The sequence below is a fragment of the Barbus barbus genome (genome assembly GCF_936440315.1).
Source record: "Barbus barbus genome assembly, chromosome: 40".
Lineage (NCBI taxonomy): Eukaryota > Metazoa > Chordata > Actinopteri > Cypriniformes > Cyprinidae > Barbus > Barbus barbus.
In genome coordinates, this window is record NC_136718.1 from 15,284,321 (window position 1) to 15,297,958 (window position 13,638).

At 37.9% G+C, this 13,638-nt stretch overlaps 2 protein-coding genes across 3 annotated transcripts in view; one reads left to right on the plus strand and one right to left on the minus strand.

Moving 5' to 3' along the window:
* The window catches only part of LOC306859536 (RNA-binding motif, single-stranded-interacting protein 2-like), a 27,510-nt gene extending 25,269 nt beyond the window's left edge, over window positions 1–2,241 (plus strand). For both annotated transcript variants that reach the window (XM_079400597.1, XM_079400598.1), the window contains 4 exons: window positions 59–169; window positions 632–712; window positions 807–894; window positions 1,126–2,241. In XM_079400597.1, coding sequence (XP_079256723.1) covers window positions 59–169; window positions 632–712; window positions 807–887 — 273 coding nt within the window. In that variant the 3' untranslated portion in view covers window positions 888–894; window positions 1,126–2,241. The remainder of the gene's footprint in view (window positions 1–58; window positions 170–631; window positions 713–806; window positions 895–1,125) is intronic.
* On the minus strand, window positions 1,344–12,368 carry LOC306859533 (sentrin-specific protease 1-like). Its single transcript, XM_079400593.1, has 18 exons — window positions 11,811–12,368; window positions 11,265–11,326; window positions 10,990–11,189; window positions 10,775–10,859; window positions 10,511–10,694; window positions 9,859–10,006; window positions 9,335–9,453; window positions 8,359–8,642; window positions 8,177–8,240; window positions 8,052–8,090; window positions 7,863–7,947; window positions 7,641–7,784; window positions 4,925–5,056; window positions 4,566–4,769; window positions 4,280–4,359; window positions 4,058–4,142; window positions 3,867–3,962; window positions 1,344–3,769 (listed from the first exon to the last, which is right to left on the minus strand). Exons 1-18 carry the CDS (start codon window positions 11,945–11,947, stop codon window positions 3,707–3,709), a joined length of 2,211 nt encoding a protein of 736 aa, XP_079256719.1. The 5' UTR covers window positions 11,948–12,368; the 3' UTR covers window positions 1,344–3,706.
* Between the last annotated feature and the right edge of the window lie 1,270 nt (window positions 12,369–13,638).

Here is a 13,638-nt window from a genome sequence, read left to right on the forward strand (position 1 = left end):
CGCTGCTTTTTCCTAAAGCACTTTTCCTTGTCTAACTTTCTTTCTCTTCTGTGCGCAGGGTACCGTCCTCACGCCCACAGTGGACCACACCATGACCATCCAGCCCACTGCCATAATAGGGCCTCTCACACAGCAGCTCAGCCATCTAACCCTGGGCAGCACAGGCACGGTACGTCCTCCACAGATCCCACTGAGAATTCATTACAAATGTCTTGGGAAAAAAAAAATTATTGGTCTAATATTTTATGAGTGGCAGTAAATTAGTTTTTATATTTTCTATTTAGATTTGGTTTTCGTTGTTAATTTGAGTTAAATTTTTGTTGTTGTTTTCTTGTTTTCAAAATCACCCCAGTCATTATAGAATGATTGAATCCAAAATCCAAATATAGCTATTTAAATCATCTGCTGAAAATTCTTATATTTTTTCATAGTGCAGTATATATCCCAGAGAAACAAAATATCCCTCGGTCAATTTTTAACAATATCGTGCAGCCCTAGTTTTTATAGAAATTGCGATGTATGTCATTACAAGAACCATATGAGCAAGAAGTTCATCCACCTAATATATTCCTCTAATGTGTACTATCTGTGAATATCACACATTTGTCAACATGTGTCCATCTGTCCTCAGTATATGCCTGCAAACACAGCTATGCAAGGGACCTACATACCACAATACGCCCAAGTGCCTCCTTCAAGCATTACAGCCGAGGTACGAAACCCTTACATGCTGAATTATTCCAAGTGTTTCAAAGCCTGATTCACTCTGATGTATTGTCAGTAATGTTGACCTCATGCCACTGCAGGAAAATAGCGTCCAACAGCAGCAGGTTGCCATAGAGACACCCACAGACCACACAACATACTCCTACCAGCATGGCAAGTGAAGAGGAGGTGGGCTACTTCCTGTTGCTTTGGAAATGTAGTGGTCTGTAATGGAGAGAGTAAAAACAACGTTTATCCATAAGATACACAACACAACATTTTTCATGATGTTGTGTTGGAATATCTACTGTATCCAATTAATTATAAGATCAGTTCTTCTGAACTAGATGGATGAGTAACTCATGTTGTTTATCTTTTATAAGCCTCTTTTCTGACTCTAATATCATTCTCTTATTTTAGTACATTCATAGGAGTGATGGAGGATACTGAACCACCTCTCTTGACATAAAAACCAATGGACATTGTGAAAAGGAACTGAGAAGTGTGTCTCTTTCCAATGAAAGAAAGCAGACATTTTTGCAACCTTTTTTTTTTCTTGGAGAAGACCAACCGATAATGAAGCTAAACCTATTTTAGTAAGTGAAAGACTTGGATGGAGAAAGCTATGACTACAAGATGTCATAAAAGTTCACAAAAAGCAAAGTAAGCTTTATTTTTTAACACAAAAACACACACACACACACACACTCCAACACACTTTGAGAAATATTTTCCTGCAACTTTATTTTCTAAAATGTTCTGCAAAGTCAGAATGAAGCAACTATGATGTTACAGCACCATGTGTCATTTTAATTTGATTTAATCTTTTTGTAAAATTCTTCAAAGATTTTGTTGACCGCTTTTGAACTGTCTGCTGCAAAAGGAGGAATTTTGTACATAAAAAAAATGTTTTTGCAAAGATCTTGCTGCATTTTTCTTGAAGGAAATCCTGAGGAACCTGCTGATACCAGCAGCTAAGTCGTTTTGATCTACAGAAAAATGTGCTGTATCGAAGAGCGTTTTAAATGTACTCATTGTTTCGAGCAAGTTTGTGCCAGCAAGACGAGACTTAATTCTGAAACCAAGACCTCATATCCCCTCACAAAAAAATGTCCTTTTTTCCCCTTCCAAAATGCTGCTTTATCTTGTAAGTTAGGTTATGCTCTGTTTAAATGTTGAGATTTATTTTTGTATTTGAAGATAATTTTTTAAAGAAAATTTCAAAGAGAAACTATTTGGATGATAAAGTTTTTTATGGCTTTGTTTTCATGTCAGTAGTTCTGTCTTGCCTCTTCATATGTATGAGTTGTCTTTTCTTTTACACATTGTAAGGAGTGCTCCTCCAACGTTGTAATGTAGGCCTGTAAATTCATTTTTCTTGCCTTGGTGTACTTTAATAGTGAGGAGGGTGTTCTTTGGGCTGTGTCCCCTGAGATATAAAAATGGCAATATAATGAAAACCAAAAGAGTTCTTCCCTTATTAATGGAACACTCCCTCAGTTTCCTTCCTTCTGAGATAAAAGATTCTGAGACTGCAATAGTGATTATTTGTGTTGTGCTCCGTGCATAAATATAAATCCAACATGCTGAAATGTCACCTATATTTAAATTTGATGAACAGGACAATAGTTCAGTGATGTATGAAAGCAAATATAAAACTAATCTAAAAATTTTAGGATAAAGGAGTATTATACTGTCTCGTTAGCTCAGTCTACACGATATTTTTTGCAATTTTATCAAAGAATTTCATATGGTAAGAAAACAAATAACTGCAATTTCATTTCTAAAGCACATTTAAGATGTTAGCTTGAAAGACATGAATCAAACAAAGATTCATTTGAAATTATTTCATTTATCCTCTGATAAACAAATAACCTCAGGAATTTACTTCCAATAAGATCTGTTCCACATACAAAAACAGATAATAAAAGGTACAAAATGAGTATTAAATATGTCTTCAATTTTACCGTATAGTCACTGTATATACAATAATTGTCAATATCCTGCAGGAAAAAAAAAAAACCTAGAAACAGTTGCCAAAAATAGTTTTCTCTTACACAAAAAAAACAGAGTAACCTGAAGAAAGAACAGAACCGAAAAACAAGTTGTATGACACTGCTGGGTTGTGAAAATGCAAATAAATGTTAAGTGCAGCCTGTCTGAGAGAACCAAAATGATCATAAGACTCCAAATTATCACAAAGCCACCAAATACTGATAAAAGAATAAACATATGCCTGCAAAGGCATATGTCCATCCCAAAACATACTGAAGTCAAAAGCATTGCAGCACATGTGTGCTCTTGTTTCTTCACCTCTAGGAAAAAAGAACCCCAAAACTCAACTTTTTACAAAATGTCCAAAAAGAAGACTCTAATTGAGTCTCTGAAAATAATTTTATAGTTAATTATCTTGACAGCATCTGTATAAAACATACAGGTATCAAATATCACAAATATTAAGTAAATGCTGTTTTTCATTAGAAAACCACTGAGTGAGTCTGTGATTGTCAGTTCCAGCTATTTTACTAGTCCTAGAGTGAAAAGACAATGTAAATCTCACTCATCATATTACTGTAACATTTATGACTTCTGATGATTTGAGATCAAGCACACTCCCTGCCAATTAACATAAATGATCATTTGAAATCATCTTAAGACAGGCCTTATATTGACAGCTACTGCAGAAGAATGGCAGCACAAGAAAAGACTGAAAATATGAAAATAACATCCTTCCGTAGTCAGTCAAACAACATTTGCTGACAAAGCAAAAGCATGTCAAGCTATAGGGAACCATAAAGGGGCATAAAACCATTGCCCTGACTCTTAAAGGCTGAGACTGTGTCACACCAAGTTGCATGAGGACTTCCCAAGTTTCATTTAGACAGCATAGAAACGACCGGTGGTTGAGGGCATCCCACATTTGTCTCAGGGTTCCTGAAGTGCACAGAAGCCCTCATATCCATACATGTCAAAATATGTTCTATACAAAAGAATCATCCAATCACAACAGTTTCTGGTTCAGAATCTCCCATACAATTCGTCTTCTGAAATAGGGCATGTGTTTCTGTTTGAGAAATGAAAAAAGTAGTTCAATTTAAAAATCCTTACACAAATGTGACCAACCAATACTTTATTTCAAAATCTACGCAACTGACGCTCACCTGTGTGAATGTGATTGGCCGGTCTTTGGTGATGTACTCAGCATATTTGCATGTGAACATTCCGCAATCACTTCCATTCATTTGCTGAGGAATCTCCTAAGGATTTGAATGGCAAATAAAAACCTTGAAATGATCCTGGAGCTTTTTGGGTCAATTTAAGCCCTACGTAATACTTATGCTGGAAAACTCACATTGGGTCTTTTACTTTTTAGGACCCATTCTGATGTATCAAAGTTCTGCCCCTTCTTGTCTCCACTTTCTTGTTTCAGATATTTTCTGTAAAACAGAGACGTTTGATAAGGTCTAATCATGCATAATTTATTCCGCTCATTTCTTAATGGGTTATCATGGGACTCATTTTGAAAAGGCACTTCTTGCAGACCCGTTTCATGTAATCCTCAAGCAGCACTTACAATAATATCTTGCAGGCCTCGTCGTTGTTTCCTCCCATTGAATCAAAGTAAGTGATGCTCTTCTTACGAAAATCCACCACCTATCAAAAGGAAAAAAAATGAGAACAATTTTAAACAATGCTACTCCTGACTTGAGCAAATCTATTTGAATCATTCATTCCTTTATTAAACTGACTGAAATGTATTATAATACTATTCTGAATTTCTTGTAAATGTCAGGAAAGAAAGCAATGAATCTTCCATGTGTTTGTCCTCATTGTGACCTTGGTGCTGGTTAGCTACTTACAGACAGGCACCAGTGCACCCCCAGGTGGACAGGCACCAATATGATGTCAACAGAAAAGATGTCCACTTTCTTGGTCCAGCGGCGGACAGCATTGTAACCGGAGCTCCGCAGCTTGGGAAAGAAGAAGGTATTGAAGGTGTAAGCGGAGGGCAGGTTGGGCTGTTTGCTGCGCTCCACCAGCAGGTTCATGTAGAAATTAATAACCTGAAATGGAGGAAATATATCAGTCAGGCGCTCAAATCCTTGACTAACTGATAATTATGGTATCGCCTGCCACAAAATGATTAAGAAGAGACTTTTCAGAATCCATTCACTGGCAGGTTTATACAGAGACCTGAATGATGTAATGAAGCTCTGACCTCATCATTGAGCCAGTTGAGATGGTTAAACGTCTGCAGGTCCTTTCTGGTGATGGTGAGGCGGAAGCCCTCGCTGAGAACCTCATCCTGACTGCCGCCTCTCAGAGCTCTGCTCACCTCCTTCTCCATGTCCTGTGAACACCATGAGCAGTAAACACACCACTAAGTACGTTTATACTCAGCAGAAGAAAGGCAGTCATTCAAGTTTGGACTGACATGAGGGTAGGGCTGAGCGATAAATCGATAAAAGATTATCATCATGGCATAATTTTCCATGATAAAACGATGACAAGAGGTCGATAAATGTTCGAAGTAATGTTTATACGCCAAAAGCGGAATGAAACAACGCTACTCATTTAAACCATGTCTGATGGACCATTTATCCGCTTGGCTTCAAGTTCAAACGGCAGTGCAGAGCGAGCTTAGTTCAGATGTTTACTCAGTCACGTGACCACTAAACAGCACTGTGAGACCCAGTGTGAAGCGCTTGAATTCACCGAAGAACACAAATGACTAGTTTAAATCCAGATGAAACAGCGCTGAGAAACAGGAGAGACAGGGTGTGCAACGATACTTTTCAGTCTACTGTAGTAACACTAACTGCACCACTGTATAGTGTCAGAAATGTGGACATCCATATCGAATTTTACTATATTATTAATGTAGACATGTATTAAAGTAGAAAAAGAATATAATTACAGTATTTTTTGTTATTAAAGGTGCCATAGAATGCATTGCCCTAAGATTTCTCCCTTGAATGAAATGGTCTGTTATTGGCTTATTTGGAAGGGTCACGAATAATAATGTTGAGCTCTGCTCTGATTGGCTGTTTCACAGTGCGGCTCATTTCAGTAGCTCACACAGCAGGAAGGAAACACAGGGAGGAAAATACTTTCTCTCACAATTATATTGTCATTTCTCCTTACTCTGTTCATGTGGTAAGTGAAATCTTATGTTCGGTAATGTAACAGGCTACCGCTAGCAAGGAGCTAACCATGTCCCTTTAGTGGCTCATGTTACTTTATGAGAACGCGTTATTTGCTTTCTGTGCCTTTCTGAATACAGACACCAACCCATCCCTGCACTTCACATCCCCTGCACAGCCTGAAACATAACATTAATTTCTATGATCTGCCATTTTCGCTGTTTTCCTCGCTTGTTTCTTCACAAAACCTGCAGAACTTCTGATGGTTCGGCTGGTGGCTGGCCTAGAACATGGGCGGGTATATGCAAATGTTGGGGGCGTAACTATTAGTGATCCCGACTGTAACGTCACAGTTGGTGTTATGTTCTGATTCGCCTATTTTTCAGTGGGTTTTTTTATTCACGAGATTTACATAAGGAGGAAACAATGGTGTTTGAGGCTCACGGTATGTCATTTCCGAGTACAGAACTCTTATTATTCAACTATGCCAAGGTAAATACAGTTTTCCATTCTATGGCACCTTTAAGCTATAATATTTGTGCATTTATACCAAATGTATTTAGACTACTGTTTTTCAAGCCTAAAAACATGAAGATAGAATAATTAAATTTTAGGGATGCACCGATACCGATAATGAGCTCCTGTACTCATTAAAATGGCCCAATACCAAATGCCGATATCTCACAGCATGTGATAAGTGCAGTATTCAGACAAAGAAACACTGACAACAGAACAATAGACAGTAGAATGGAGTTATTATTAGAGATTAAGGATGTCTATGAAGTATATGTATGCAATTAATATAATGTTAAACATTCAGTATTAACGCCTGTATAGCTGATGTGCACGAGCAGATAAGCCAAGCATGCTGAGTGGATTGAGCGTGCGGCGGCGCACATGTGCGAGCTTGTCGAGTTAATATCCCTTTCTTACAGACATCACTGAAAAGTTTGTAGTTTGTAGGTCAGATGTGTCAAAAACAAGTAAAACAATGTACAAGTTACGTTACTTAACAGAACAGTGATGAGTTTTTGGCTCAAGGTCTGCATATAAAGTCACACCAGAGGTGTTCAGCTGGGATCAGGACTTGGCTTAGAAATTACTAAAGTAGTCAAACATGTTCATTAGATGGGGGTGACCCAATACTTTGACAATATAGTGTATCTATTTGATAAATGAAGTTACACAAGTTACACAACTAACATTACACATTCTTTTGGTTTCTGTACCCAATATTGAATTTTTTTTTACAAACACAATGAAAATACCGGTATCAGTACTCGGTGTCGGCAAGTACCAAAAATAAAAGTATCGGTATCGGCAGAGTACTGGAAAAAGTGGTATTGGAACATCCCTACATTTTACCATATAGAAATGAGGTTGCTACAATTTTTACAATTGTTAAGATTTTGATAATGAATATAAATATACATCTGCATGCTATTCCTAAGAGACAAAATGTAATATTAATATTATTAGGCAACACAAACCCGTTTCTTGATTTGAAACAATATCACTCATTAGAACATGCAGAAACTAAGGAATTAATTTCTGTTTTAAGATATTTATTTTGTTAAGGAAAATTAACTGTCTGGTTTCAACAACTTTCTCTTTGGAGCAAAAATTTGCCTTTAAACTTGAAAAAAATTAAGATTTTACATTTATCGTGGCGATTATCAATATCGACTGATACGAAAAAAATTCTGATAATTTTTTTGGTCATACTGCCCAGCCCTACATAAGGGTCAGTAAAAGATGACAATTTTCAACAATCCCTTTAGGAGCACTTACCTCTGTTAACTCTGGGAATTCTATCTCCTCTTCAATACGCTGAGGCTTTTGGATAACAGCTGCAACAGGAACCTCCTTCTCTAGAGGGACTCGAACCTTTAGCTCAATACTCGCTGGGATGGCTCGACCCTCTCCAGAGAGGCGCTGATGACACAAATGAGAGCATGAGTGGGTGTCACATAAAATGCCGGTGTAGCATAAAAAGAGGGAAAACTTACTTACCTGGCGCTGGAGCTGAGAGGCCAGAGCCTGCTGTTCTTCAATCAACCTCCGTCGCTCCCGAGCTCGAGAGTCATAGAGGCTAGTCCTGAAAATACACAGCAAAGACAGGCGATATCTGAAGCTATTCAGTTCCACAAACTAAAAGCAATGATACTTGTACATATTAGACAAGAGATAACAAGTACTCACAGTTCTTTGATCCACAGTTCAGCCTGGAAGCACGGCACACTAGAAAGGGTAAGATAGGGTTATATTAAAAAAAAAAAAGGAAAAATTAAATGAAATGATGAAAGATAAACTCAATGTTCTCCTACCTTGAGCTTTGAAGCTTCTTGCCCTGCTTCTCCTTGACAAAAATGACTGAATCTCCGTCATGAGCTAAAAAAAAGTGAACCAACAATTAAGACAACCTTGAAGCCAGAATTACATTACAAACATAAAAAAGAAAGAACGAGTGAATGAAAAAGAAAGAAAGAAAGAAAGAAAGGGGACTCACCTGATGACTGTGTATCCTGAGAGGAGGTATCCTGAAGGGCAGCTGGTGATGGAGCTGAGAAAACAGCTTGTCCTTTTGCACTGGTCTCAAGGTCATGAGCCCATAGCTGAGGCTCTGGAATGCTAGAGAATGCACCAGGACTGGGCAGGGAACTGGACGCCTGGCTGGACCCAGGCTGGGGGCTGGGAGACAGACTGGGTAACCCGTAGGACGACACTCCAGCGCCGGAGCCTGCTGGAGAGGCACAATGAAGACGACTTCGACTGGATGACAGGAAGCTAGAGCTGAAATAAGACCAAAAGTTTTGTTGCGAATAAGAGACACCATCAAAAATTATCTTAAAGGTATAGTTCACCCAAAACAGAAAAATCTGTCATCAATTACCCTCATGTTGATCCAAATCCATAACTTTCATTCATCTTCAAAAATATCTGTCCCGAATGTAAAGCCAATTTCACCAAAACTTTAGAAAGTTGAAGACATTTGTAAACAATCCATGCAAATAGAGTAGTTTATAGGATAAACAGAAGATCAAAAGTGCTTACTTGATGAGTTTTTGCTTCCTCAAGAACCGAGATTTGTTATTGAATGTCAAGTAAGCAGTTGTGCTTCTGTCTTTACCATTTTTAATACACTCTACGCACTTGTGCTGATTAATATTTATATATGGATAAAAGCCTAAATTAAATCATATAAAGAGACCGTCTCCAGAAGACTTGGATTATAAATGATCTTATAGGGACTATAGACTTTCAGTGGATGGACAATGAGGATGAGAGAATACAAAAAATATCAATATAAAAAAAAAATAATTTGTGTTCTGACAATGAAAGGAAGTCTTATGGGTTTGGAATGATATGAAGGTGAGCAACAGAATGACAATGCTTATTTTTGGATAGACTATCCCTTTAAACAACTCAGGTTTAGTCACAGACAAAGAACACGCGTTTTAAAGTAGCATGTCACAGATACTCACAAATCTCGATGCGAGCGAATGCTGGATTGAGAACTTCCATTGTGAAGGAAGGTCGACTGGCCATCAGACACCACTGCTAGGAGCTGCTTGTAAACCTCCTTTTCTTCCTCACGCACCGACTATAAAAACAATACAAGCAAAGTCTAATTAGGGCGGCACAATTTGGGGAGAAAAATCTAAATCACAATTTATTTGATAAATAAAAAAAAACAAGATCCATATGTGCTGTACTTGTTTGTAGGGCTACATAATTTGGCCCAAATTACAATTATATTTCAATACAACAATAATAACATACTACTACTATTATGAAAATATCATGAGCTGAACATGTGAAAATGAAAACAGTTCTGCTCTTCACTTTGAAACATACTGCTGCACATCATTTATTTAAACCGTATCCCTTGTTAGTTGATTATAAGAACTCAGTCCTTTGTGCAGTCCTATATATAAAGTAAATCTACCATTTTTTATGCCATCAAATATTTGATTTATTAAGCAAATCAGTTCAATGAGTGTCTAACCTCCTGTGCTGTACAGCGGGCTCTGGGCCGGAGGCGGTGGTTTGAGCTGCAATGTGAAGGACTCTTGACCACTCGGATGGGAAAGGTCTTCTCATAAGGGCTAATATAAGTGGCTTGTCCTGAACTGGTCTCAGATGATGACAAAAAGCTACGACAGAAAAAAATTTCCTTTCAGTTTCACTTCCTGGCATTTATTACACACTTTTTTGGGGGGCAGTCGTGGCCTAATGGTTAGAGAGTCAGACTTGTAACCCAAAGGTCGCGGATTCGAGTCTCAGGTCCGGCAGGAATTGTTAGTGGGGGGAGTGAATAACCAGCGCTCTCTCCACCTTCAATACCATGACTGAGGTGAAACCCTTGTGCAAGGCACCGAACCCCCAACTGCTCCCTGGGCGCCGCAGCATAAATGGCTGCCCACTGCTCCGGATGAGTGTTCATGGTGTGTGTGTTCACTGCTGTGTGTGTGCACTTTGGATGGGATAAATGCAGAGCACGAATTCCGAGTATGGGAACCATACTTGGCCACGTCACTTTCAAACCAGAACAATATAACCCATCAACAAACAAAAATTGAACAAAACCCTAAAATCCTATTACTTCATTATGACTCTTTCTGACATAAATGTCATGAATAGTTTAGAGTTAACTTAACCTGTGTGGTCGGTGGTACAGGGATCTGCCTAAGCGGGGAGAGGGAGAAGGTTGCAGCGTGGAGGCAGAGGGTAAGTTAACAGTGTGTCCATTAGCTTTGTGCGTCTCATGGGGTGGATGGTCCATACAAACTTGTCTTCTGCTAGTTTTTGTTATGGTCACTGACTCTTCAGTCCGTAAGGAATCTGTCAAAACAAAAAAAGACTATGTCAGCATAATGTTATTTGCAGAAAGAAAAACTCAAATTTAACTATTTTATCCTTACCAGATTTTGTGACAGTACTCCAGTCAACTGAACTAAATGGAGCTACAAACGTGTCCTCAAGTAAATCATGTGACCGATCCCCAAACTTTACGAAAAAGCAGAAAATGTATAGCAAAGACAGAATGAATTAGACTGCGTGACAGCTTTTGCTCTTCTGTTATACCTGATCTCAAGAAAATGAAGTAAACCCACTGAGATCTTGAGCAAAAACATACCTTGTTTTCCACCCACAGAGATGCTGATGTAGCCGAATTGACTGTGGGTTCTGATGGTATTCCTGTTTGAGCTGGTCCCGGTGATGCTGGCAACATGTTCCCCGGGTTAGGTATGATACTGTTTTTTACCCTGTACACAACACTCGAACCATGTGTCTTCACTCCTTCTGCTGCATTTTTCACTGTATCCATAATATCTCCTAGAGAACAAGAAACAAAATGTTATTGTAACTGGCATGAATCAGTTTTATCATGTATTCAGAAGTGTCATTTACCCATTCTGAATTTCTTCACCACTTTCTCCACCTCCTGATCAACTGAATCTCCATCTTCCAAACTATAAGAAAATACAAAATTGTATACATAAGTATCAGAATGTATTTTAATTATAAATTAAGAAATATTTAAAAATGACCATCTATATTTAAAATAAATATAGATGGTCATTATTAATACGTATATAAAAATAAAAAATATTAATAAACAAAATAAGTGAATAGAACAGCATAATATTGACTTGTTAAAGGTTGCGCAGTTGATTTATTGAGGCAGCAAACGCGCAAATGTATTCGAGAAAACAATCTAGATTCATATATTACAATAAACGACAAAAGAGAAGAAAAGCAAGCAACAAAAAGTAAAGAAAATGAATGGTTTATCAGGAGCTCCAGACGCGTTTCTAACAATCGCGCTTTAATGACCGAACCAAAACATTACGAGTCAAAAACCAGTTTAAAGACCTAAACTTTCGATGTGAGCACAAACAATAAATAAAATAGCAGTTCTTGGACTTATTTGCACATATAAACAATCTTTTTTACCAGTCTAGTGGTCTCTTTCTCCGTATTGTCCCGTCCTGTTCCTCTCTCACGGAACCGGTATGAACCCCACCAGCTGGAGCTCCGTTTCGCAGACTGGCGAGTCCGGTTCCGATCCATTCGTAGAGCTTATTAAACATGATGAAAGACTGAAAGTCTCGATTATAGCGGGATAAGTCCTTAGGGCTGTCAGCGCAGTCCCAAACGCGGGCTCCCTCTGCCCTTCATCCGCATGCCACTGCTAACCAGCTTTGTTAGATAAAAGTAGCTGAATCCTTGACTTAAACCAGTTCAGATAAACCCACACTGCTGATCTTTAGCTCAACCAGCTAACCAGCTGCTAACACGCGAGATACCAGCCCAGCAATAATTACATCTGAAGTGAAGCGGGCTCCAAATAGCTGCCCGTGTGTGTTAGCATATGTTGTGGATATCTTTTCCTAACTGACTCGATTTTCTCAGAAGCCGTAAGCGATACTGTGAACGAGATATTGAGTACACAAAGTTGCATTAACGCCTCCCGCTTCTTCCTTATTTAAAAGCAGAACATGGCCGAAGCCCACATGTTAAAACCGAGCTTTCCCATTGGATGAGCGGAGCGGAAGCGCGTCATCAGTGCGCAGTGTTTCGAGAGAGGAATGGTGCGATCAAGTGCAAAGTGTTTCAGTGCTTTTATGTATGCTTTAACTTTAAATACACTGTTATAGTAGAGGGGATTAATTATTCTCAGTGACAATATATTCATAGTGATGGCGAAGTGAAGCGTTCTGAACCAGTGAAGCTTTCATCGGAAAAAGGTTCATTACTTTTTAAAACGGTTCATGCTGTGGCCATAAAAATGAATAACACCTTCCAAAGTGCTGTGTTTCATTACAGCTGCTGGTTTCACATCTGGTTCTACAACTCATTCCTTGTTTTAATTTATTGTATAAAAATAATGCCAATTGTCAAGTCATTCATTTGTGTCGGTGTACTGCCACTAAAATAATTCAAATAAATCAAACATAAACTCATGAGTTAAATATGTGATCTGTAAATCTTTATCGTATATAAATTACGATAAAAAGAAAACCATAACAATTGTCATTGTCAAAACATAACGATACAACAACCATTCAGTCTTTCAGTCCAAAGGAAGCGCCAAGTCCTTCAACAAAGTCAATGTTCTTATTGCTTTTATGTTCGTAGAGAACTCAATAGAATCAAAATAGATTTTCATTTCAAGTTTGAATCTTAAAAAAAAGAGGTTTGCATTTAGAAAATTTACATTTATGTAGCCTATATGATATTTAGCTAACAGGAAAATAAGGTTTATAAAATAAGCATCACTTTTTTTCACATTCATGACAGCCAAAAATGACATTGCTATAAGTAAACTCAAAATTAGGATTCGCATAACATTTGATAAAGTCAAGAACTGCCAAGAGCAATTCCACAATAAATGTAAAGATGTTTCATTGTTTTCTAAACAGAAAGAACAGTTGGTATTAATATCATTCTTAAGTCTTTTAAGAGAGCACTTATCCGGGTAAATTCTATGAATCATCTTAAATGCAATTTCTCTCATTTTGTTAGTAATTAAATATTTGTGAGGTAATGACCAAACTTTCTTCCAGGGAATATCACTTACTAAACCACTCCAATAAGAGATTACATAAGGCACAGAAATAGAGTCCATCTGATACAAAACTCTAATCTTCTTATTGTTTTTTGACTTGGATTTTGACTTGGCACTGTTTTCCAACAAATGTTTTACAAAGATCCACTGAGAGTGACATGAGATTGGAAAAGAGAGACCTCTAAAAGCATGAGAACACGTGGCACTGCATCA

Bases quoted from the DNA above. Each gene is read 5' to 3' on its own strand.
- LOC306859533 (XM_079400593.1), bottom strand. From the start codon at position 11,947: ATGTTTAATAAGCTCTACGAATGGATCGGAACCGGACTCGCCAGTCTG. The intron at 8,643-9,334 runs GTGAGTATCTGT...GTCTTATTTCAG, and splicing joins ATTCGCTCGCATCGAGATTT to CTCTAGCTTCCTGTCATCCA. The intron at 4,770-4,924 runs GTCAGAGCTTCA...CCTCCATTTCAG, and splicing joins TCAACTGGCTCAATGATGAG to GTTATTAATTTCTACATGAA.